The 23,166-nt window shown below is 44.0% G+C and overlaps 1 protein-coding gene across 1 annotated transcript in view; it reads right to left on the reverse strand.

The window, feature by feature from the left end:
• Nucleotides 1–23,166, reverse strand: part of LOC126272910 (GTP-binding protein REM 1-like) — a 750,201-nt gene that overhangs the window by 234,582 nt on the left and 492,453 nt on the right. The window contains exon 3 of the mRNA XM_049976175.1: nt 20,946–21,037. Within this exon, the coding sequence (XP_049832132.1) occupies nt 20,946–21,037 (92 nt within the window). The remainder of the gene's footprint in view (nt 1–20,945; nt 21,038–23,166) is intronic.

The following is a 23,166-nucleotide window of genomic DNA, read 5'->3' on the forward strand; positions in this document are numbered from 1 at the left end:
CAGTTAAAAAAATGCATAGCACTGGTACCACAGGAAACCATAATTGGTAAGATAATGTGTTAACGAATGTTAAACTAAAAATGTCATACATTTGTGATAATTTTCCTGCCGTTCCTGCCAACAGGCAGCAAAATAAAATAACATTACTACAGATAGCACAGTGGTACGCATTTTTTTAAAACCTGTATAACCTGCAAGAATTTGACAAGTACATCCACTGGTGAAACCTAGTTGGTAGGTCCTCAGAGAGCGCACAGGATAAGGTTATGATTATGGATGGGGCCGTAAACAGTTACTGTGAGTTGCACAATCAAACACACAACTTTATTTTTCTAAGAACCACCCATTTTCACATTGCTTTAAAAGATCGCCATTAAACAACACAGCTGAAGGTCTAGTTAAAGAAATTGAGATGGTTCCTGGGCTGAAGGCAAAAACGACACCGAAAACAAGAACGGCTGAAGGCGTGGCTTAGAAATCAAAAGCAACTAAAAATTTAAGGTAATTTTTTTTCCTTAAAAAAACATGCAGGTGAAAACAATTATCGGCTGCACGTTTGAAGGACAACTATAATTAAAAAACATTAATAGACAATTTTTCCAACCAATAATTTTTTTAAACTTACAACAGAATGGCCAAAAGCCTAATTAAAGAATTATTAACTTATTGCACGGCTAAAGGCCACAAACAAATCTGGAACAATGGCTGAACGCCTGAACAACAAGTCAAGCAAACAATTTAAAATATACCCCTTCCTTCTTATTAAAAACTTTCCTTTCAGGAACACATACGGCTGAGGGCCTTATTGGAACCGCGCGATCGCTACGGTCGCAGATTCCAATCCTGCCTCGGACATGGATGTGTGTGATGTCCTTAGTTTAGTTAGGTTTAAGTGGTTCTAAGTCCTAGGGGACTGATGACCTCAGAAGTTAAGTCCTATAGTGCTCACAGCCATTTGAACCTTATTAAAACAACTAACGGCTTAGGGCCTGGATTACAATTTCAGATAGAACCAATTTTAAGGAATTTTTTTAAAAAATAAAATCAATCTTCAAAATTTTAATTTAACACCGCTGAAGGCTTTTATGAAAAATAAAAAAACTACATTAATACACGGCCGAAAGCCTTGCACAACAAACTAAAATGAAAATCACAACCTAAAACAAACAGAACAAGTGGTGCTCAGAAGTGTTCCAAGGTTCGGCCTGAGAAGGCAGCTCAAACGTAAGGTCAGGTGAGACAGGCAGCCAAGAGTTGAAGTTAAATAATCGGATGGCAAACCAAACTGGGGACGGCCCAAGGACCGACCAACAATTTAACCAACTCCCTTCCGTCCGACCAACGGCACAACGATGGAAAATATCGGCCTTGGACGAGGATATGAACAGAAATTGCCGTCTAAAAACAGCCAAGGGAACAGTAACCATTCTAAGCAAAATGTGAATCAAACAACTAAATGCTGTCGAACTACACGACGCACCAGACAGCATCAACACGACGAGGAAAGGCACACTGCCGGAAAACTACGCTAATGACGAGAGCTGGTAACTGGGGCGTTAACGATCACAGGGCAGAAAATACCGCTGGTGCACTTCACTGGCAGGTAACAGTCACCCTGGAGTAATAATTAATGACAATATAGGAAGACGGCTGCAAGAGTTCCCTGACTCCAACATGTGATATGTTGCTGCTAGCCCGAACGGCCAAGGGAGCAACAACCCACAAATGGACGAAGAGATGTCACAATAGTTGAGGTTTTATAACAGGTTAATTGATCACTCAACTTCGGCGTTCAGGTTCGGTGGGAAACGACCTTTGTCGCTCATGCAGTTAGCGCCTTACGATCCGACAGCCCGTGCACGCTGCCAGTGGTCCAGACCTGACCTTAGGCCGAGGAGAGTTCCTCGCTGCTCCATCCCAACTGACTGACTACATGCAGCACACAGACAGCATTTAAATAGCTGCTCAGTCAAAACCACACAAGCTACACACGGTTCCACGTAAACACTTCCACACACAACTCGAACAATACTAAAGCCAATGACTGCGGAACAACAAGGACGAATCACAATTCGACACACACGGAGAACCGAGAAAAGGTCGGCGACCAGATACACGTCGTCCGGTTAGACGACCGACCGAACGACCAACCAAGGTCGTCTCCACTCAAGTCATGTGTGTCGGCAACGTTCGGGCGAGTCATGGCTGTCCGGACCTCATTGTTGCTTCATCCCGACTGAAATCCCGACACACGACGACCTGGAAATACTAGCGATCGCTCCAAAGATAGTACAAGAGTGCTCTTATAGATAAACGCTGCTGCTGCCACTCACAGGCAGGCAACTTAGTGACGACAGTAAATGGAATAAGAAGCGGGACGGCAGTACAGCAAATACAAGACGTCAGGTCATAAACAGCACGAACACGAGCCACGCACGGCTCGGCTAGCTTTGTGAATGTGGGATTTACAATGTTAGTGTGGTCTCGAATTAAAGCCATTTCAATGAAACACCCATAGATCTAAATATCTTACCCTTTTATTAAGTGCACTTAAAAATCAGTCTTTAACATAATAATGTTAACTAGTATTATATAAATATGTAACATAAAGAACTTAAATATGATTGAAAGAGTAAATTAAAATTTTGGCTACTTTGGAAATTTTACAAGAAAGATTTTTTACGTTGTTATTTATCTGGTCATGAGGTCCTATTGGATATAAGAGATGTTGGCTGTACTGTACTAACGTATGTTGTCTTTCACGAAGTAATCAAATGTGGTTCTATTCAAACTGTGCGCTTCCCTCTCCTCTTCCCGCCTAGGTATCGTGTTAACATTGATGTATAATGCAGTATCAGAACGCGAGAGACGAGGAAGCGTGTGTCTGAGCCTACTACGAGCCAACAGGTGGCTGCCGGGAGCACGGTGGGATGCGCGGGCTGTTATTTTATTCAGGGAGGTTGCTCGCGGCAGACATCGACTCCTATTACGACACGATGCGGGCGGCAACGGGATGCGGGACCACCACACAAGTGGAATCACTGGACTCTGTACTGCCAGTCGACCGCACATTTTCTAACAAGCACCACACCTGGATCAAGAACTACGGGGGCTGGAACGCTATAGCATCTACACTGCCGCTATGACGAAACCACCTCCCCCCTCATCAATTCCTCCAGTAGGCTGATGGCATCGCTTTCTTAGACCTCTACACTCCACTCCACGAATCCGAAGGGTCCCTAAAAACCCACGTTAACCTGTTCGCTTCCTGGTGTAACCAATAACCAATAGCTCTTAGCACTATGGGACTTAATATCTGAGGCCATCAGCCCCCTAGAACATTGAACTACTTAAACCTAACTAACCTAAGGACACCACACACATCCATTCCGGATGCAGGATTCGAACCTGCGACCGTAAAAGTCGCGCGGTTTCGGACTGAAGCGCGAAGAAGCGCTCGGCCACCGCGGCCGGCTCCAACTCTACTAAACAACACACTAAAATATCTGAGAGTAACACAGTACCAGCAATTAAAATGTAAACCCCACCTGCTAACAGTCCAACAGGAAGCCCACAGTGGACGAAAACTACGAAACAAAACACTGGACGAACTTGAGGATTATATCGGATTATAGCCCTAAAATACCTTGATACGATGTCATCTCCTGCGTCAATGTTGCATAGCTATCATCTCCAAAGAACTTCCGTCCATCCAATTCCTTCACCACCATACACTCTGCCTCGTTTTACGTACCTTTTTCCTGCTCGCAAATGGTTCCTGTACCATATCAGCAACTTATCACCTGTCCTCAAGCACATTTGACACCTCTGTACATCCTACACTAGCGGCAACTGGAGTCCAGCAGTCCTATTGGATCCCATTACATCTCAATACTGGCATGCTGCCGCACCTACACGAACACATTCCATCAACTCTACAACTGCAGACACTCTATATCATTTCCCAGCGATACTTCAGATACCGCTCTTTCCCAGACAATGAGATTCACCTCGATATTTATCCTTCCTATGAACTATAACTCTTTCCCACTATCACAATTTGCATCAGGGCTCGTCCTTCCCCCTTCTATCTTTCCCTATCTTTTTCCTTATTGTTCGACCCTGATTTCCACCATCCATAACGAAACCCAAAAACTTCCTCCATCTCCATAGATACTACCCAGCCGTCCCCAGTGCTTATCCCCACATCACCAGGCGCGAATAGGACGCGAGCGCTGAGTGCTCCGTGCAAGCTTAATTATGTGTACAGACAGTTCATCCATTCCGGGCATCCTGGATCTCGACAATTTTTGCCTGTTGTCGAATGTTTTAATTTCAAGTTGTAGCGGCATAACAAACGAAAAGATAAATATCTTTTCGTATAATATAGTTAGAAATTAACAATTTTCTGATTTTTTCACTTTACCCGCACCGTAAAACGTTTCTTCTTGCCAAATTTCATGATTTTACGCCAGGAGGAAGTACCGCATAGGTTTTAATGTGTGGGTTCGCGAGTATAAAAGTATATGACGTAAATGGCCGTATCTTTTGACTGCATCGGCTTAGAAGCTAATGCTCAGTACAACGCCAAGGGACCGTAGACCTTAGTATGTGACATAACTTTCAACTTGATACTTCTGCCCGTTCGTTAGAGAGGATTTAGAACAGTCGAACAGAGAGACTGACAGACAACAAAGTCATCCCAAAAGGGTTACGTTCTTACCTATTGTATTACGGAACCCTAACAATTTTTCTCAGTGGGGTCCACCTACCTTTTCGTGGAAGTGCAGTGCGTATTTAAGAGAGCGTCACACGTTTTAAGTGTATTTTTATTACTGTTTTTTAGCTTTTAGTTTTTAAGCGACAAAGATTGGTCAGGCGCATTTTCTCTGGTGGTTCGGCGGATATTTGAAGTTTTATTTTTGTGATATGTAACTGGTGTCATCCCAAACTGCTCATCACGTCTTTCATGTGACGCCCATTGCCGTTGGAATGTGTCGGTTTGTTTCCCATTAGAAATAAAATGATTTTTAAAGCGGCATTGTACGTCCCCATATGTCAGGGCTGCCATCTCTGGCGAATGCGATATTCTAAGTTCCGTGTGTTTAAGCATTTAGTGTTCTTGTAAGGAGGCCATAAATTTAAAATAGTGCACGTGTTTCAAATACATTAGATATGAGTGAAGTGTTTCCATTATTTGCCCCTCACTTTGGTTTAAATATTGCTGGTAGAAGGAAAACAGAGAAAGGACGGAAACAAGATTTTTCCGGTCCCATGACATGGTTAATGTTGACGCCGTTCCTTTTAATTTCACCGAAGGTTGTTTTGACTTTTTTGTACTGTGACCAGTCTTCCTGCGCCCATTTCCTTTACGATTTGTTCAGAATTTTCCTGCAGCCATTTCGTCTTTCATTAAGGGCAGGTTTACTATCTTTTGGTTCAAAAAATTGATTTTTTAAAATTGTATTTTTGGATCCATAAAAGTGTTTAGAATCCACCTGTGAAACGGTTTTTTCGAATACGGAACGGAAATATTTGTTATTCGAGGTTGAACAAAATAATGCACCTGCCTGAAATCGGACTTTTTCACGCACTAGTTTCTTTCCGGGAATTTCGACTTTCTAAAAACGAAAAATTATTCTATGAGCTTCCCCATGATTAAAACTCATAAAGTGATAAAGGCGCTTACTACGTACTACGGCTTGGCTATCCGACGGCATTCCAATTCGATGGAACACATGAAGGGAGCAATTTGGGCAACGTATTTCCACAAGTGTTCGACGGTTGACCACACACAACACCGAAATTGTCCGGCTGGGGAAACTAGTTGGTGTAAGCGGCGTGTTGCAGGGCTACGGGATATCTGGACGAATATCAACACGACCAGCCGCTCTCCAGGGAAGTTCAAAAAGTGATTCATCCTGTCTACTAAGTCCTCTCAGAGGACGAGTTATTGTACCGGTGCTTGGGACTAAACACACAAAATTCAACTGAAAGTTTGAACGCGTGTGTTTGGAAGTTAGCTCCCAAGCATTTGCATTCTGGTGCGAAGACTGTGAATATAGGGACTTTCCTGGCAGTGAGCAGCTTCAACGAAGGGTATTCAGCAATTCTAAAGACCATGACAACGATGGACGTCACCCTGGGACTCTATTCGACGCAGTTCGCCAAGCATTCGGACGACCATCGGATTCAAGCGGCCGAAAACCGCTTGTCATCGGCCGTACGAGCGGCTCTGGAGCAGCGCAGGATGGCCCAGATCGAGCAGAACGCCCTCTATTAGGTAGAGGAAGGACTAGTTAATGGATCCGGAATAGCAGATTGAACGTAAGTTGCATAATATTGCATTTATATGAAGTCAAATCTTCAAACCTGTTTTTCTGGAAATGACTTTTTTTTATCGCGCGGTATGGTAACTTCAAATCTAGTGAACCGATTGGCTAGATTCTTTGTTTCCGACGAAGCTAACTAAATTGTCTAGGAGTTGTATCACTTTCATTCCGATCCATCAACTATAAATATTTTTACTTGGCCGACGAATTCGAAAAATCGATGGAAAAAACCCTATTTTCTCAAATGGCCGCCATTTTGTTTCCCATGGTCCAAATAACTTAAGCGAGATACAACTCCTAAAGAATCTTATATACATCGCTAACATCAACTCAAATTTGATTTCAGACGAGCCGGCTGACCTGTGACATACCGAGCGTGGAGGTCTACATCGAAATTTTGTTTCATTCTGACGGCACTTCCGCCGTTAGTCATTGGCATTTCCAGTCGAAAAGATTCCAGTTTGTAGAGGAAATATCAATTAACATTTTGACCAAATTTGACATTAAAATCTATAACACTTCCCGAGAACCAAATTCTCGAAGAACATGCTTTTTTCGGGCCAAAGATAGAAAACCTCCTTTTAATTTTCCTCAACAGTTTTGTTCTTTGTTCTTCCGTCGAACATTCGAAATGTTCATTTTGTTAACAAAAGTTTCTTTGCTGTTACTTTCATTGTACCTACACTACTGGCCATTACAATTGCTACACCACGAATATGACCTACTACAGACGCGAAATTTAACCGACTGGAAGAAGATGCTGTGATATGCAAATGATTAGCTTTTCAGAGCTTTCACACAAGGTTGGCACCGGTGGCAACACCTACAACGTGCTGACATGAGTAAAGTTTCCAGCCGATTTGTCGTACACAAACAGCAGTTGATCGGCGTTGCCTGGTGAAAAGTTGTTGTGATGCCTTGTGTAAGCAGGAGAAGTACGTACCATCACGTTTCCGACTTTGATAAAGGTCGGATTGCAGCCTATTGCGATTGCGTTTTATCGTACCGCGACATTGCTACTCGTGTTGGTTGATATCTAATGACTGTTAGCAGAATATGGAATCGGTGGGTTCAGGAGGGTAATACGCAACGCCGTGCTGGATCCCAACGGCCTCGTAGAACTAGCAGTCGAGATGACAGACATCTTATCCGCATGGCTGTGCAGCCACGTCTCGATTCTTGAGTCAATAGATGGGGACATTTGCAAGACAACAACCATCTGCACGAACAGTTCGACGACGTTTGCAGCAGCATGGACTATCATCTCGGAGACCATGGCTGCGGTTACCCTTGACGCTGCATCACAGACATGAGCACCTGCGATGATGTACTCAACGTCGGATCTGGCTGCACGAATGGCAGAACGTTATTTTTTCGGATGAAACCAGGTTCTGTTTACCGCATCATGATGGTCGTATCCGTGTTTGGCGACATCGGGGTGAACGCACATTGGAAGGGTGTATTCGTCATCGCCATACTGGCGTATCGCCTGGCGTGATGGTATGGGGTGCCATTGGTTACACGTCTCGGTGACGTCTTGTTCGCATTGACGGCACTTTGAACATTTCAGATGTGTTACGACCCGTGGCTCTACCCTTCATTCGATCCCTGCGAAACCTTACATTTCAGCAGGATAATGCACGACCGCATGTTGCAGGTCCTGTACGGCCTTTGTGGATACAGAAAATGGTCGACTGTAACCATGGCCAGCACATTCTCCAGATCTGTCACCAAATGAAAACGTCTGGTCAATGGTGGCCGAGCAACTGGCTCTTCACAATACGCCAGTCACTACTCTTGATGAACTGTGGTATCGTGTTGAAGCTGCATGGGCAGCTGTACCTGTACACGCCATCCAAGCTCTGTTTGACTCAATGTCCAGGCGTATCAAGGCCGTTATTACGGCCGGAGCTGGTCGTTCTGGGTACTGATTTCTCAGGATCTGTGCACCCAAACTGCGTGAAAATGTAATCACATGTCAGTTCTAGTACAATATATTTGTCCAATGAATACCCGTTTATCATCTGCATTTCTTCTTGGTGTAGCAATTTTAATGACCAGTAGTGAATTTTTGTCTATCCTGCTTCTGCGATTGCCCTTTTTAGGATGTCCATTCTGCATCAAGTTTGTTGCAGCAGACTGCAGAGATAACGAGACTCGAACAGGTTAGATATAGCGAGGAGAGCTTAATTAGACCTGTCTTCAGAGGGAAGAGCACAACAACACCAGCCGTGCTGAGGTGCGCGGCGGGTGTCTGCCCTGCACGGCGCGGCCTGCAGCGGACCTGAGGCGCCACGGCGGGCATTATCGGTGGAGCGGCGGCGGCTGTCGGCCGGCAGACAGCGGGTGTCGGTGGCGGGACGTGCCCCCGGGCGACAATCGATTAGCGGGGAAGACGCCGTGCGTGTCCCTAGTGGCTCTCAGCCGCAGGCCGCGCACCTCCCCTCACTGACCTACTGCTACAAGCTGCAAGCCTGTCAGCCGATTACGTGGCTAAGCGGCCTTACCGACCGTGGAGGTGCCGCGGATGTAGGTGATGCATAAGCTGAAAGAAGACACAGCGAATACTATCTTTGAAATTAAAAAATAGTCCACTAGCTTGCCGCTCCAATAAAGAAGAAAAAGATACATAGATATTGACAAAAGATTAAAAACATTACAATAACGTACAAGGTGATACAGCCGCCCCTACCTATGGGGTTTATGCAACAAAAACGTTTCAAATAACACGTGCAAGGTTTTCATATTCTTAGCTCACTATACCCAAACTGTTAATCCCACAAAAAACATGAACGGGACCTGTTTATACGAAATTTAATGTACTTAAAATTTGTACTGAGATACATGTTTGTTAGAGGCCATAGTTTTCGAATTATTAAAAAAAAATAGTAAAAAAGTAACTTTCAGACGGGTTTTTCTTGAATAAATCGAAAACTGTGCCCTCTGGCGAAAACGTGTCCCTGTACAAAATTTAACTACACTCCTGGAAATTGAAATAAGAACACTGTGAATTCACTGTCCCAGGAAGGGGAAACTTTATTGACACATTCCTGGGGTCAGATACATCACATGATCACACTGACAGAACCACAGGCACATAGACACAGGCAACAGAGCATGCACAATGTCGGCACTTGTACAGTGTATATCCACCTTTCGCAGCAATGCAGGCTGCTATTCTCCCATGGAGACGATCGTAGAGATGCTGGATGTAGTCCTGTGGAACGGCTTGCCATGCCAATTCCACCTGGCGCCTCAGTTGGACCAGCGTTCGTGCTGGACGTGCAGACCGCGTGAGACGACGCTTCATCCAGTCCCAAACATGCTCAATGGGGGACAGATCCGGAGATCTTGCTGGCCAGGGTAGTTGACTTACACCTTCTAGAGCACGTTGGGTGGCACGGGATACATGCGGACGTGCATTGTCCTGTTGGAACAGCAAGTTCCCTTGCCGGTCTAGGAATGGTAGAACGATGGGTTCGATGACGGTTTGGATGTACCGTGCACTATTCAGTGTCCCCTCGACGATCACCAGAGGTGTACGGCCAGTGTAGGAGATTGCTCCCCACACCATGATGCCGGGTGTTGGCCCTGTGTGCCTCGGTCGTATGCAGTCCTGATTGTGGCGCTCACCTGCACGGCGCCAAACACGCATACGACCATCATTGGCACCAAGGCGGAAGCGACTCTCATCGCTGAAGACGACACGTCTCCATTCGTCCCTCCATTCACGCCTGTCGCGAGACCACTGGAGGCGGGCTGCACGATGTTGGGGCGTGAGCGGAAGACGGCCTAACGGTGTGCGGGAGACGGTTGCGAATGGTCCTCGCCGATACCCCAGGAGCAACAGTGTCCCTAATTTGCTGGGAAGTGGCGGTGCGGTCCCCTACGGAACTGCGTAGGATCCTACGGTCTTGGCGTGCATCCGTGCGTCGCTGCGGTCCGGTCCCAGGTCGACGGGCACGTGCACCTTCCGCCGACCACTGGCGACAACATCGATGTACTGTGGAGACCTCACGCCCCACGTGTTGAGCAATTCGGCGGTACGTCCACCTGGCCTCCCGCATGCGCACTATACGCCCTCGCTCAAAGTCCGTCAACTACACATACGGTTCACGTCCACGCTGTCGCGGCATGCTACCAGTGTTAGACACTGCGATGGAGCTCCGTCTGCCACGGCAAACTGGCTGACACTGACGGCGGCGGTGCACAAATGCTGCGCAGCTAGCGCCATTCGACGGCCAACACCGCGGTTCCTGGTGTGTCCGCTGTGCCGTGCGTGTGATCGTTGCTTGTACAGCCCTCTCGCAGTGTCCGGAGCAAGTATGGTGGGTCTGACACACCGGTGTCAATGTGTTCTTTTTCCATTTCCAGGAGTGTATATTAATTTTCTTGCAAAATGGTCGTTTTCATTTTTCCTGCAGGACTAATAATGTGCATGTAGCGAGCAGGATAATCTAAAAGTATTATGCGTAGTTTTTGAAGGCATTGCAGGTTTCATAAAACCGATAAGTAGGGGCAGGTGAATCAGCTGTGTAACAACTAGCGGGGGGTGGGGAGGGGGAGGGGGGATATAAGAAAATGTTCAAAATCTCTGGCTTTCATACAAAAGATTGAGTGAGAACTAAAATTCATAAAATAAGGGCAGAAGTTTAATCATTTGCTGCAGTAATGTAGTAGAATGATTAACAAGGTAAACTAATAGAAGAAAGGTATAAATAAAATACAAAAAGGTAAAAACAAGAACTAAATAAAATTAACATTCCTGTGTACCAAGTGCATAGCCAGTCTTAAGCCTGGAGAAAATATGAAGGTATGTTCTTACTACAAAACCACAGCTAAAATATTTTTGGTCGGGAACACCGCGTTGCCCTCACTGGTCGCAAAGCCCACTGTAGAAAAGCTCGCGAGACGATTCCACAAGTGTTACTTTGCTCACATAGGGTGCTCCGGTAGGCAATGTTTACAGCTTAAAAATTGAGTTGTAATTTGATAATCCATTATCGATTACAGTTTGCAACAAAAAATGTGTGTGAAATCTTATGTGACTTAACTGCTAAGGTCATCAGTCCCTAAGCTACACACTACTTAACCTAAAATATCCTAAGGACAAACACACACACCCATGCCCGAGGGAGGACTCGAACCTCCGCCAGGACCAGCCGCACAGTCCACGACTGCAGCTCCCAAGACCGCTCGGCAAATCCCGCGCGGCCCGATTGCAACCCCTAGCAACGGACTCTTTCACCCTAAACTGAACTGATAATAGGTAAATGATATTTTTTCAAACGTAAGTCATGTTTACAACAACAGCGCAACATTACTGATTGCTTGCTGATTTCACATATGCCATACAATCCTTCTGAAGTTTTATTCTAGAATTTCTGCAAGAAATCCATATTTCGAATGTTGACACCACTGAAGTTTATGATCCCGTATATTCCTACCATCAATTGAGGATCTATAACGTCTAAATATCATAATAGGAATATAGGTTTCATGAGAGATCTATTCGTTTGGCTTATTCCAAAACTGTATTACTCATTAACAGAGGATGTTCATGTTAAAATTCAGTTAAAAAACTGTTTCAAAAGTATCGTTCATTCAGTTACTGCTAGAATACAAAATATCATGTTCTATACATAGAGCTGTAACACAAACACATAAGGTGAATTACTATTAACAAAATATTAATTATAATATTAAATTCTCCATAACTTCGACAATATAACAGACTCGAAAACTAAAAGCAGTTTTAGAATCAGCACAAAAATTCTTGAGAGAGGAGGTATTTTACACCTCATTTCGTAGTCAAATATGCAATATAGAAACGAAAATCTCCTCTAAACTAAAACTAATATGAACTGAAATAATGCTGGCCATCAGGCCTTAATTCTACTATGAAGTAGTTATGTATTCTTTGTATTCGTAACCTCATATACCTTAAACGTGTGGGGAGAGGCATACCGATAAACAGATTTTTGAGAGACGCCCGAAGGCAGTTCATACACTGATGGAAAGAAAAAATCGCAGCAGCAAGAGGGAGTTGTGGAACATTAACGAAAGTTTTTACGCGTGTTTTTACATCTGAAAGGTGATGTCGATTCACATTTCATGGCAGACGTATAAGAATGGCTCTAATAGGTTTACCGAGCGAGGTGGCGCAGTGGTAGCACACTGGACTCGCATTCGGGAGGACGACGATTCAATCCCGCGTCCTGCCATCCTGATTTAGGTTTTCCGTGATTTCCCTAAATCGCTCCAGGGAAACGCTGGGATGGTTCCTTTAAAACGGCACGGCCGACTTCCTTCCCTAATCCGATAAGACCGATGACCTCGCTGTTTGGTCTCTTCCCCCAGACAACCCCCTCTGTTAGGTTTGCTTTATATACGCTGACGTGAGCGTCAGTCAGCTTTGAGACTAGACATGGTGAACCGATGTTAGTCAAGAATACCTTTAAGGCAACAAAGAGGGCATTATCAACATCTCACCCGTTTGAACGAGGTCATCTATCAGGGCCACGAGTAGCTGGACGTACCTTCTGCGGTAATGCAGAAGTTACGGGGGGATTGCTGGCAGCGGTGTTACTGAGAACGTACTGTCGCAAGAACACCGGGCACCGGATGAAGTCGTGGCACTACCTAGTGAGAAGAGCATCGTGTTCGGCGTATCGAATAGAACTGCATTTCCAGCAGCAATTTGAGCTGCAGTTAGCACCACAATATACAACGAACTATTACAAATCGGTTGCTATAAGGGCAGCTCCGAACCAGACGCCCTGTAGATTGCATTCCACTGACTCCAAGCCACGGTCATTAGCGACTTCAGTGGGTTGTAGGAAGCGACTTCAGTGGGTTGGAGGACGGGTTAGAAGTCTGTTGTTTTTGTGGTGAGGTGTTTTTCTGCCCTGGTGCCAGTGAGGGCTATGTGTTTGTTAGAAGGGGGCCAGGCGAGTGCCTGCAACCAACCTGTCTGCGTGCTGGACGCACTAGACTATACCTGGAATTATGGCGAGTGCCGCAATTGTATGACAGCGGGAGCACTCTCGTGGTTATTCCATTCAGCCCACGTGCAAATTTGTATTTTGGTCTGGTGATTCGACCTGTTGTGCTGTCATTTATGAGGAGCATTCGAGGGGGCACTTTGTGAAGGAAAACGCTCGCCCACGTACCGCTGTTTCAATTCAACACGCGGTACAGAGTACCGACATGTTGCCTTGGCCTAGTCGGGCACCAGATCTGTTTCCTACCGAGCGCAATGGGACATCATCGGACGGCAACTCCAGCGTCAGCCGCAAACAGCATTAACCGCTCCTGTATCGAGCGCTCAAGTGCAGCAACATGGAACTCCATCCCGCAAACTGATATCCCGCACCTCTACAACACAATGCATATACGTTTGCAAGCTTGCATTCAACAATCTGCCGGTGAGTAATGTACTAACATTTCACTTTTACAATGGCGTATCTCGCACTTACGTTAACCTGTCTTCCCGCAATGTTAATTACTTAAATACGTTACCTAGACAAATGTATTCCCGAAATTTCATTACTCTATGTTAACTATTTACATTGCCGATGGCTGTTGTTATTTCGATCTTCTATTCTAATGTGTGCTTACGAAATAAAGGTCATGGTATGAATACGTGGTTGTCATTTCTTAAAATTTTCATAGCTTAAATGAACTTAAGGATCAGGCTTCTGAAATGGTGTTTTGGGACTAAATAGTGTCAATAATTTAACTCAGAAGTTGATGGATAACTAGGTTTTTGGTGAGTGGTTTGACACTTTCAAAAAAGGTAATCAGAAGTGTTATCCTTTATGTGTAAGTTACTTTGATGTGCAAGCATGCGTGTCCCACATAATTCTAGATTTCTATGGGGACTCTGGTGAATCTGCATCTGTGATGTCTGAGCAGACCTTGAAAAGGACTCCAAAGCACAGAAGTGAATTTGTACCAGGTTTCAAGTTTTACTACAGACAATACAAATGTAAACTATGGGAGAAAAACTGTTTATGTTCACTTGTTGTTGTTGTTGTTGTGGTCTTCAGTCCAGAGACTGGTTTGATTCAGCTCTCCACATTACTCTATACTGTGCAAGCTCCTTCATCTCCCAGTACCTACTGCAACCTACATCCTTCTGAATCTGTTTAGTGTATTCATCTCTTGGTCTCCCTCTACGATTTTTACCCTCCACGCTGCCCTCCAATACTACATTCGTGATCCCTTGATGCCTCAGAACATGCCCTACCAACCGATCCCCCAGACTTTAATTTTTTTGTCCTGTAGCTTAGAAAACGCCACACACTCTGTTTACATAAATAGTTCCTCTCTGTGATGAAAAGTCAACCATGTCCTTATGAGACAAATCTAGAAGAAAGAGTCCTCCAAACATGTCTGAGAACAAATATTTGTTGAGACAGTGACAATTTACATGAGTTAAGAACGACCAGTACTCACTGGTGTGGTAGGCATTAATCGACACCAACGTATCATGTATCCCGAACAACATCCTCAACGCCACATATACCAGAAAAAAAAAGTTCACAGTTTGTTCCAGCAACTTGTAGAATTGCGATTGTTTCTGACCAAAGCGGAGGTATCCCGGTAGATTTCTCACAGTTCTCACGCTAGATTTGCACAAAAAATACAGTAGGTACTCCATTTCAACGACAATCTTCTTCTGATTATCTCTAAAGCGCCGGCGATTATCACTTTCTGAAACGTCAATTAGAGAAAATTGTCTCACTAAAATTTCTACGAGAGTTCCTCGTTCCCGTCGGCATAGTAGTGTACGTTCCCGTAGTCTTCATTACCAGTTCTCAGGAATTCCAAGGAAGCAAGCTTTCCGAATCAAGCTTACACCTTGTGCCGAATTACAACGCAGGTACACGCAGAATATACGGCCTAGAGCAGACAAGAATATGTCAGTGTATGTTAGGTATCACTATTGCAAGTGTTGTTGATAACTATTCTCAAGTAGTAGCTAGAAGACGACTTGTAGTCAAGACATTCAGGAGTGATTCAATTTATCAGAAGTTTATAGTTGTGAAGAAAAGTTAACTTAGGCCAGGAAGATGATGTGAGAAACAAGAAAGAGACTCTAGATCAAGTTTTGCTCGCAAAAAATTTCTTGATAGGCGCTCTGGACAAAAAAAATTAACTTCATTAAAGAACGTACGAGTGTACAGGATAGTAACGCTGCCCAAACTAATATAGAAACTGCAGAGTAATGGTTCAAATGGCTCTGAGCACTATGGGACTTAACTTATGAGGTCATCAGTCCTCTAGGACTTAGAACTACTTAAACATAACTAACCTAAGGACATCACTTTTATCCATGCAAGAGGCAGGATTCGCACCTGAGACTGTAGCGGCCACGCGGCTCAAAACTGAAAGGCCTAGAACCGTTCGGCCAACCCGGCCAGCAAACTGCAGAGTAATTCATGGCTTTAGTAGCTAGGAGCAATTAACTGACAACTCACCTGCAGAGCTGGATAAAATATTTTAAATTAATCACCCACTCCACAACGTAAAACGGTAGGATACCATTACGAATTTCAACGTCTAACGATGGGAAAAGAATGGGAAATTTTGGAACGTGTTGTGGTCACACCACGAGGTAGGTGTCACGGAATGGCATATACAACGATACTCGCACTGTCTTGCCATTTATTAAATGGCAAGTTACTGAACACTTGTGCGAATTCAACTAATTTGACAAATATTAGTCCGACTCTCATAAACACCGCAGCACAAACACTGCACTAATTAAGGTAAATGGGCAATCGTGACACCACAACACTAACAGTACTAGATTTCAGCACAGATTCTGATACTGACAGCTTTGGCGTATTGCTCAGGAAATTACGACAGCTAAATTTCTCCGACTGAAGTGCTACTTGAAAAACAGACAGCAATTTGTTGTCTATGGGAATGAAAAATTCTCTTGAAAAGATGTTACATCAAGAGTGCCACAGGCATTAGTCTTAAGCCCACATTTGTTTTCCTTGTATGTCAATGAAATTTCCTTTGATTTGTCTATCTGTGAACATCTTTTCTATGGCGACGTCCTGCAGCTCAAGCCGAGTGTCAGACCTGAAGGTATCAATAATTCTATTGTCCAGATGAATGAAGATCTGTCTTCGTGGTAACTCGGACGAAAAACTTGAGAGTTAAAGGAAATGCAAAATGGTCGTAAGTAATCTTAGTAGCCCGTAAGAAATTAATAACTGCAGAATTCTGTTATCAATTTACTCCCATTACAGTCGACGGTAATACAGTATGGCATCAGAAAGCAGCGAAGAAAGTGAGTGTAACTGAAGACGAGCATCTCAGCTGGGCAGAAAACACTGTCGCCAAGTGCCGGAAGGCTTCCGCTTGCCTCGATACCCTCAACAAGTTTCGAAACATGTTTAGAGAGGATATGAAGGTGAACTCGTGCAGTCACTCTTTCTATCGTATCTCCACTGTTGTGAGCCGGCCTAGGTGGCCGTGCGGTTCTAGGCGCTACAGTCTGGAACCGAGTGACCGCTACGGTCGCAGGTTCGAATCCTGCCTCGGGCGTGGATGTGTGTGATGTCCTTAGGTTAGTTAGGTTTAATTAGTTCTAAGTTCTAGGCGACTGATGACCTCAGAAGTTAAGTCGCATAGTGCTCAGACCCATTTAAACTATTTTTTTCCACTATTGAGATATAATTCAACGTGTCACGAGTAGTGAAATAAAAGACGGTTAGAACTAGCCATGATCGCTTGTATGCGTTATGCCTGCAACATTCGTCGATATGATCACGTCAGTGCTTCATACGTCCAGTTAGGGTGGCTGCTGCCCGACAAATTACGACACTGTCACGCGCTGTGCTTCTTAACCGACTGCTCAGTGCGCAGGCACCCCAGTGACACGCAACAGAAATTAAGTTCCTGTCATGTCATTATATGCGAAACAAGGACTCACTTATCAAGTATCCTAGCGATGTCCATTCATAATAAAGATGTTTTAAAATTAACATAAACAGTTTCGACCACAGGAAACCTTTATTTTTGTTGTCACCGGTTAAGGTCAGTTGCTGACCATCTTCAGACCTCATACTGTGATGGTAGGCGTTAGAACCCTACGAATGTCAACTGCTCAGCAGTTCGTAAGGCGCGCTCCATTTTCTACCGCCGTGTACTGTCATGGTATGAGGTCTGAATATGGTCAGTAACTGACGTATACCGGTAACCACAAAAATAAAGATTTCTTGCGGTCGAGACTGTTTATGTTAGTTTTAAAGTACTAAACAACCGCTGTTCTCCTCGAAAAGTGGAGAACTTCTGCAAATCCTTCGCTCTCGTTGCTGTCCGCCTGTGGAACAGCTACTTCGACCCTGCGCTTTTCGCACAATTTCAGGTCCTTCTACTTTTAAGAAGAAGTTTAAGCACTTCTTCTATTACCCTCATACAATTAAAGTAGTTGACCAGCTTTTACTCTCTCAAATATCAAAGCCAGTGCTCCTACCTTTCTCCTTTCCTTTCTTTATGAAACATTCCATCTTTTCTTCCCTTAAGATATACCGAAAACTGTGATGAAGAGTAACAAGTAGATTGCATATTCCTAAATTTCCCAAAAGCGTTAGACTCAGTACTCCTCTACAGACTGTTAAAGACTTCTTAAGTAGCACAGCGTAGTATGTTGTCCACTTAGGTGAGTGCTCATCAGAGACAACGGTATAGTCAGGTGTGCGCCAGGGAAGTGTGATAGGACCGCTGTTATCATCTATATACACAAATGATCGGCGGACAAGGGGGCAGCAATTTGAGGTTGTTTGCTGATGATGCTGCGGCTTACTGGAAGGTGGATTTGAGATGACTTAAACAAAGTTTCTAGTTGGCGTGATGAATGACAGCTGGCACCAAATATAGGAAAATATAATTTAATGCGGATTAGTGGAAAAAACAACCTTGTAATGTTAGGATAAGGCATTAGTACTGTACCCCTAGACGCAGTCACGTCGTTCAAATATCTGAGTGTAACATCGCAAAGTGATGGGGAATGGAACGAGCATTTGAGGACTGTAGTAGGAAACACGAATGCCCGACTTCGGTTTATTTGGAAAGCGTGGTTCATCTGTGAAGGAGACCACATATGGAACAATAGTACAACTTACTCTTGAGCATCGTTCGAGTGTTTGGGATCCGCAATAGATCGGATTAAAGGAAAGACGTCGAAGCAATTCAGAGGCGGTCTGCTAGATTTGTTAACGATGGGTTCGGACTACATGCAAGTGTAACGGAAGTGATACGGGAACTCAAATGAGGTTTCCTCGAGGGAAGGCGACCGTGTTTTTCGAGGAACACTACTGAGAAAATTTGGAGAATTAGCATTTGAAGCTGACTGCAGAACGATCCTACATAAACTAGCAAACATTTCACGTAAGGACCACGAAAACTAGGGTTCACACGGAGGGATATAGAGAGCCGTTTTGCCTTCACTCTGTCTGCAAATGGAACAGGTTCAGGGTTCCCTCCGCCATGGCAGGAATGTACGTAATGAAGTATGTACGTAACGCAGAGTATGTACATAACGCAGATGTAGATGTACCAGTTTCCTGTTTCCCTTCATCCATCATTGCTGCTAGCAATCATGGTTAAAAAACTGCCTTACTGTAATCTGTAACTATTGTTTTCTTTATAGTTTACAAATATAAAGAGTGATTATGTGTTTTTATATGCAGTACTGTAATTTTTATTTGCGAAATACTGTATAGCATGATTACTATAATATACGCAATGTAACATAACTGTTTAAATGTAAGGGGGGGGGGGGCTGTTGTAACTAATTTTACCAGATTAATTAAATAAACAAATAATCTGAGCTGGAAGGTTAGTGTTATCTGTTGCCCTAGTGGACCAAAAGGTGAGTGTGCTCGTATCGCAAGCTGTAAGTTGTTAAAATCAACTTCAAGAGGAGCCACAGAAATATTTGAGTGGTCACTGTACAAACATAGGTACAGAAAGTGGCTTTTGAAACAAGCAGATGAATATTCGTCGTGTCTTACATAATAACAAGTGAAGGAAATTAGGACTTATCGTCCCGCCTGTAACAACGTCATTAGATACAGAACAAAAACTTGGGTTGGGGCGGATGGTGAACGAAACCAACCTTGCCCTTTTAAAATAACATCCTGGGATTCGCTTCAACTCTTTAGAGAAATCAAGGTAAACATTTTGGGTTGGTGCATAAGTTCGTAGTGTTTCTTCAAAAGTTTAAACGCAACAGATACATATAAGAAAGTTTTTAGTCATTAATAATATATTCTCCTTCACTATTTACAACAGTCTGCCAACGCTGGGGTAATTTCTCTATTCCGCTTTTGAGGCGAAGAACTCGACATGTTCGTAGAGCATTTTCATTCGGAAAGCAATTTCCTTGAAGTTTTTTCGATAGAGGGCGGAAAAGGTTAAGATCAGTTGAATAAGGTGGGTGCAGAGTGACTTCCCGTGCCAACTCCTATACAGCTTTTTCTTATCAGTGTAGCATAATGCAGGCGGGCATTATCGTGGAGTAGAGTCAGCTCACACACTCTTCCTGGTCGTTGTTCTTGGATTGCGTCTGGAAGACGTCTCAATTTTTGACAGTAGACGTCAGCAGTGATTGTTACACATCGAGGAAGCAATTCGCAGTGCACCACACGGTCACTACCGCACCAGATGCATATGGTTATCATTTGTGGATGCGCGCAGGTCTTTGTACAGGGCATTGCTTCTTTGGGCTCAATCACCCCTTTCTTTTCCTCGTCACCAATAACGATACAGAGTAGGAATAGTCGGTGCTGTTCACGAGCCACATGCTGATTTTTGTGAATTTGGCTTAGCGCATGCGATAGCGATAAACCCGATTTTGGAATCTTCTCCATTGCAAAAAATGGTTCAAATGGCTCTGAGAACTATGGGACTTAACTTCTGAGTTCGTCAGTCGCCTAGAACTTAGAACTACTTAAACCTAACTAACCGAAGGACATCACACACATCCACGCCCGAGGCAGGATTAGAAGCTGCGACCGTAGCAGCAGCGCGGTTCCGGACTGAAGTGCCTAGAACCCCTCGGCCACCCAGGTCGGCATTCGCCATTGCATCCAAATGTCGCAAAATGATGGAATGATCACAACTCGTCATATTTTCCGATTCTGGAGTACAGTCGTGTGGATCACTGCTGATTAACGCCTTTAAACGATCTTGTCAAACCCCGAAGGTCCTCGTAATTACAGCGCAAATGCTCCTAGCTGCCTCCGCTGGTGTCACCCCAGCGTTGAACTCAAACAGCGGAATATGTCGGAAACGTTTCAAGTTTTCCACTTCGTTTTCTAGAGCCTACTGCTCCACTCACTATCTCCAAGTGACAAAAAGACAACATGTAAACTCAAATAGCAACGGTGGGCTACAAGTAGTAAATGGCAATCATTGAATAAATCCATAGCAACCGCAACAGCAACATACAGAACCAAAACGCTACGAATCTGCATTGTGAACCGGAGAACTGACCCGCCGTCTTTTCGTGTAAGAATGCAGTGCATTACCACTGCGGCACCCCTTTTGGGTCTTAATTAAGGACATTGTGTACTTTACATCTCTTACCGACATCTCTGAGGCTGGGTGGTCGACGATTTCAAGTTCGGCTTCGCGTCCATCGAGCATCACGGACACCGTCTTCTGGCCGAACTCCTCATCTGAAACAAGTAGAAAAGTCATCAGCTGCAGTTCCCCAAGCTGAGAAGCCGGGTATACTTGTTACGCATACTGGCTGCCGTTAATTTTTCATAAACCCGAAATCAGAATATTTCTGTTTATCTGAAGCACGCATTAGACTGCATTCCACACGCCAAGAGCTCAACACTAATGTGACTTCGATACTAGTCCACCCCGAGTATGAAACATTTCAGCTTGGCTCAAAAAATTGGAAAAAATTATTTATATGTGGAGTCTGTTCTTTTGGACATATTCGAAAGTTCAGACACAATTTTTTGATACAGCGGCCATTATCAGTTAAGACAAAAGGGAATTACAGACATTAGCTGCGACCATCATTGATTTAAATCAATGGGAAACTTGAAATTGGTGCGTAACCGTGATCCAAATCCGAGGCTCCTGCTCACTTGGCAGATGCTCTGACCCGAAGCCATCAGGTCACGGTGGTCATCGCAACTGCGTGGGCTACACTAGCGCGCCTCCCGTCACACCCAAATTCTCAACTTATTAAAACACTATTAATGTAGAGCCCCTGACCGATTATCGTCATTACTCACAACATTTCACCGATTCCTATAAGAGTTCGAACTTTCCCCATCGATTTAAATCTATTTCCGTCCGCAGTCAATGTCTGAAATTCCTTTGTTCCTTTACAAGTTAGTGTCCAAATTCAGCCTCTATATTTCTTTCCTTTATTCCGGTCATACTGAAGTAAAGGAAAGCGACCTAGAGACTGAGTCTGAACTTTTTTCCATTAATCTGTCAATTCAAGTTCTCTTGAAAATTCAGTGTGCAACTGGGTTGGAATGTTGTAGAAGACTCCTAACATTGTTTAAATGGACTGGGAACAGACTTCCAGTGAGTATAAATGATTGTACTTTCCGGACTCTGTGAACTGAGATTGAAAATATGAATCTCATTCTTGGGTATGGATATTATCAGCGGAGAAATGCTCCTGTCGGAGCACAAAATATGCAAGTATGTTCTTGTTTATTTAAAGGCTGTGGCTGAAAAGTGAAGTACCAGCTTTTTTCTTTCCCTGCTGCAGGAGGGCATGTAACGCATATTGGTCAGCAAAATTTAGGTAATTTACCTACCTCAGACCGAATTCATGTGCCAAAAAGCTTTTGCATGTACTACAACATGGGGTTCTCAGATGACGATGGACACACTTTACAGGATATTTCTCCATGCTACGTCACTTCATAAACTATGTTTTCGCCTCACACCGTATTTTACGTGAACATTTCACTTGTACTAGCAGGGTAACATTGAACCTCTGTATGTCGGAAAGGGATTAAGACATGAGGAAAATTTTCAAGACGGTTCAGGATCTGGATCTCAGGAGTGCATCGTATAAATTATAGCCGTCTTCTGTGCTTAGCCGTCTCGGAATACATGGCTGGGATTTGGAAAAAAAAGTTCTTTGCGTGTTTCTCGATAACGAATAACGATTTTTGGAAACGGGGAGATGGAGCTCCTACATAAATTCCTAGAGAATATACTGTAAAAATTTGAGCAATTTATGCGGTTATTTATTATTTAGATTTCGCCTCATACCGGAATTTACGTGTAGAGGTAGGGTAAGTTCAAACTTTATCTTGGAATCGGATAAAGACATCAAGAAACTTTTCAAGGTTGTTCGAGATCGGACTCTTACGAATATATCGTAAATATTTCAGCCATTTTCTGTGCATAACCGTCATGGAATTCTCGGCTGGATTTTGGCCTGCTGGTGAGGCGAGAAAACAAAGCTTTTTGTGGGGTTTTCCGAGGAACCGCCCATGAAGTGATGTCGCCTCCATAAGTCCCATAAATCCCACCATAGATCATATCATGTGCAAAAAGAACCAACCGTTTTGCACAGTTTGCCTAAGCAGAAGAGTAATGTTTACACTTTGACCCTGTAGCGTAGGATAGTGACACTAAGGCGATCCTTCTGTTGGCTATGCAAATCGTATCTAGTGCAAGAGCTATACAGAATACTCGACTCTGCCTTTCTGTCACCAACAGAAATCGAGGTATGGGCGTTGGAAGAATCCCGCTTTCATGCGCGGCGTTTTGGAAGATATTGGTATGCAAGCTGTCGCATGCATACCGATATCCAATA

Source organism: Schistocerca gregaria, chromosome 5 (genome assembly GCF_023897955.1).
Source record: "Schistocerca gregaria isolate iqSchGreg1 chromosome 5, iqSchGreg1.2, whole genome shotgun sequence".
In the NCBI taxonomy this organism is placed as follows: Eukaryota; Metazoa; Arthropoda; class Insecta; order Orthoptera; family Acrididae; genus Schistocerca; species Schistocerca gregaria.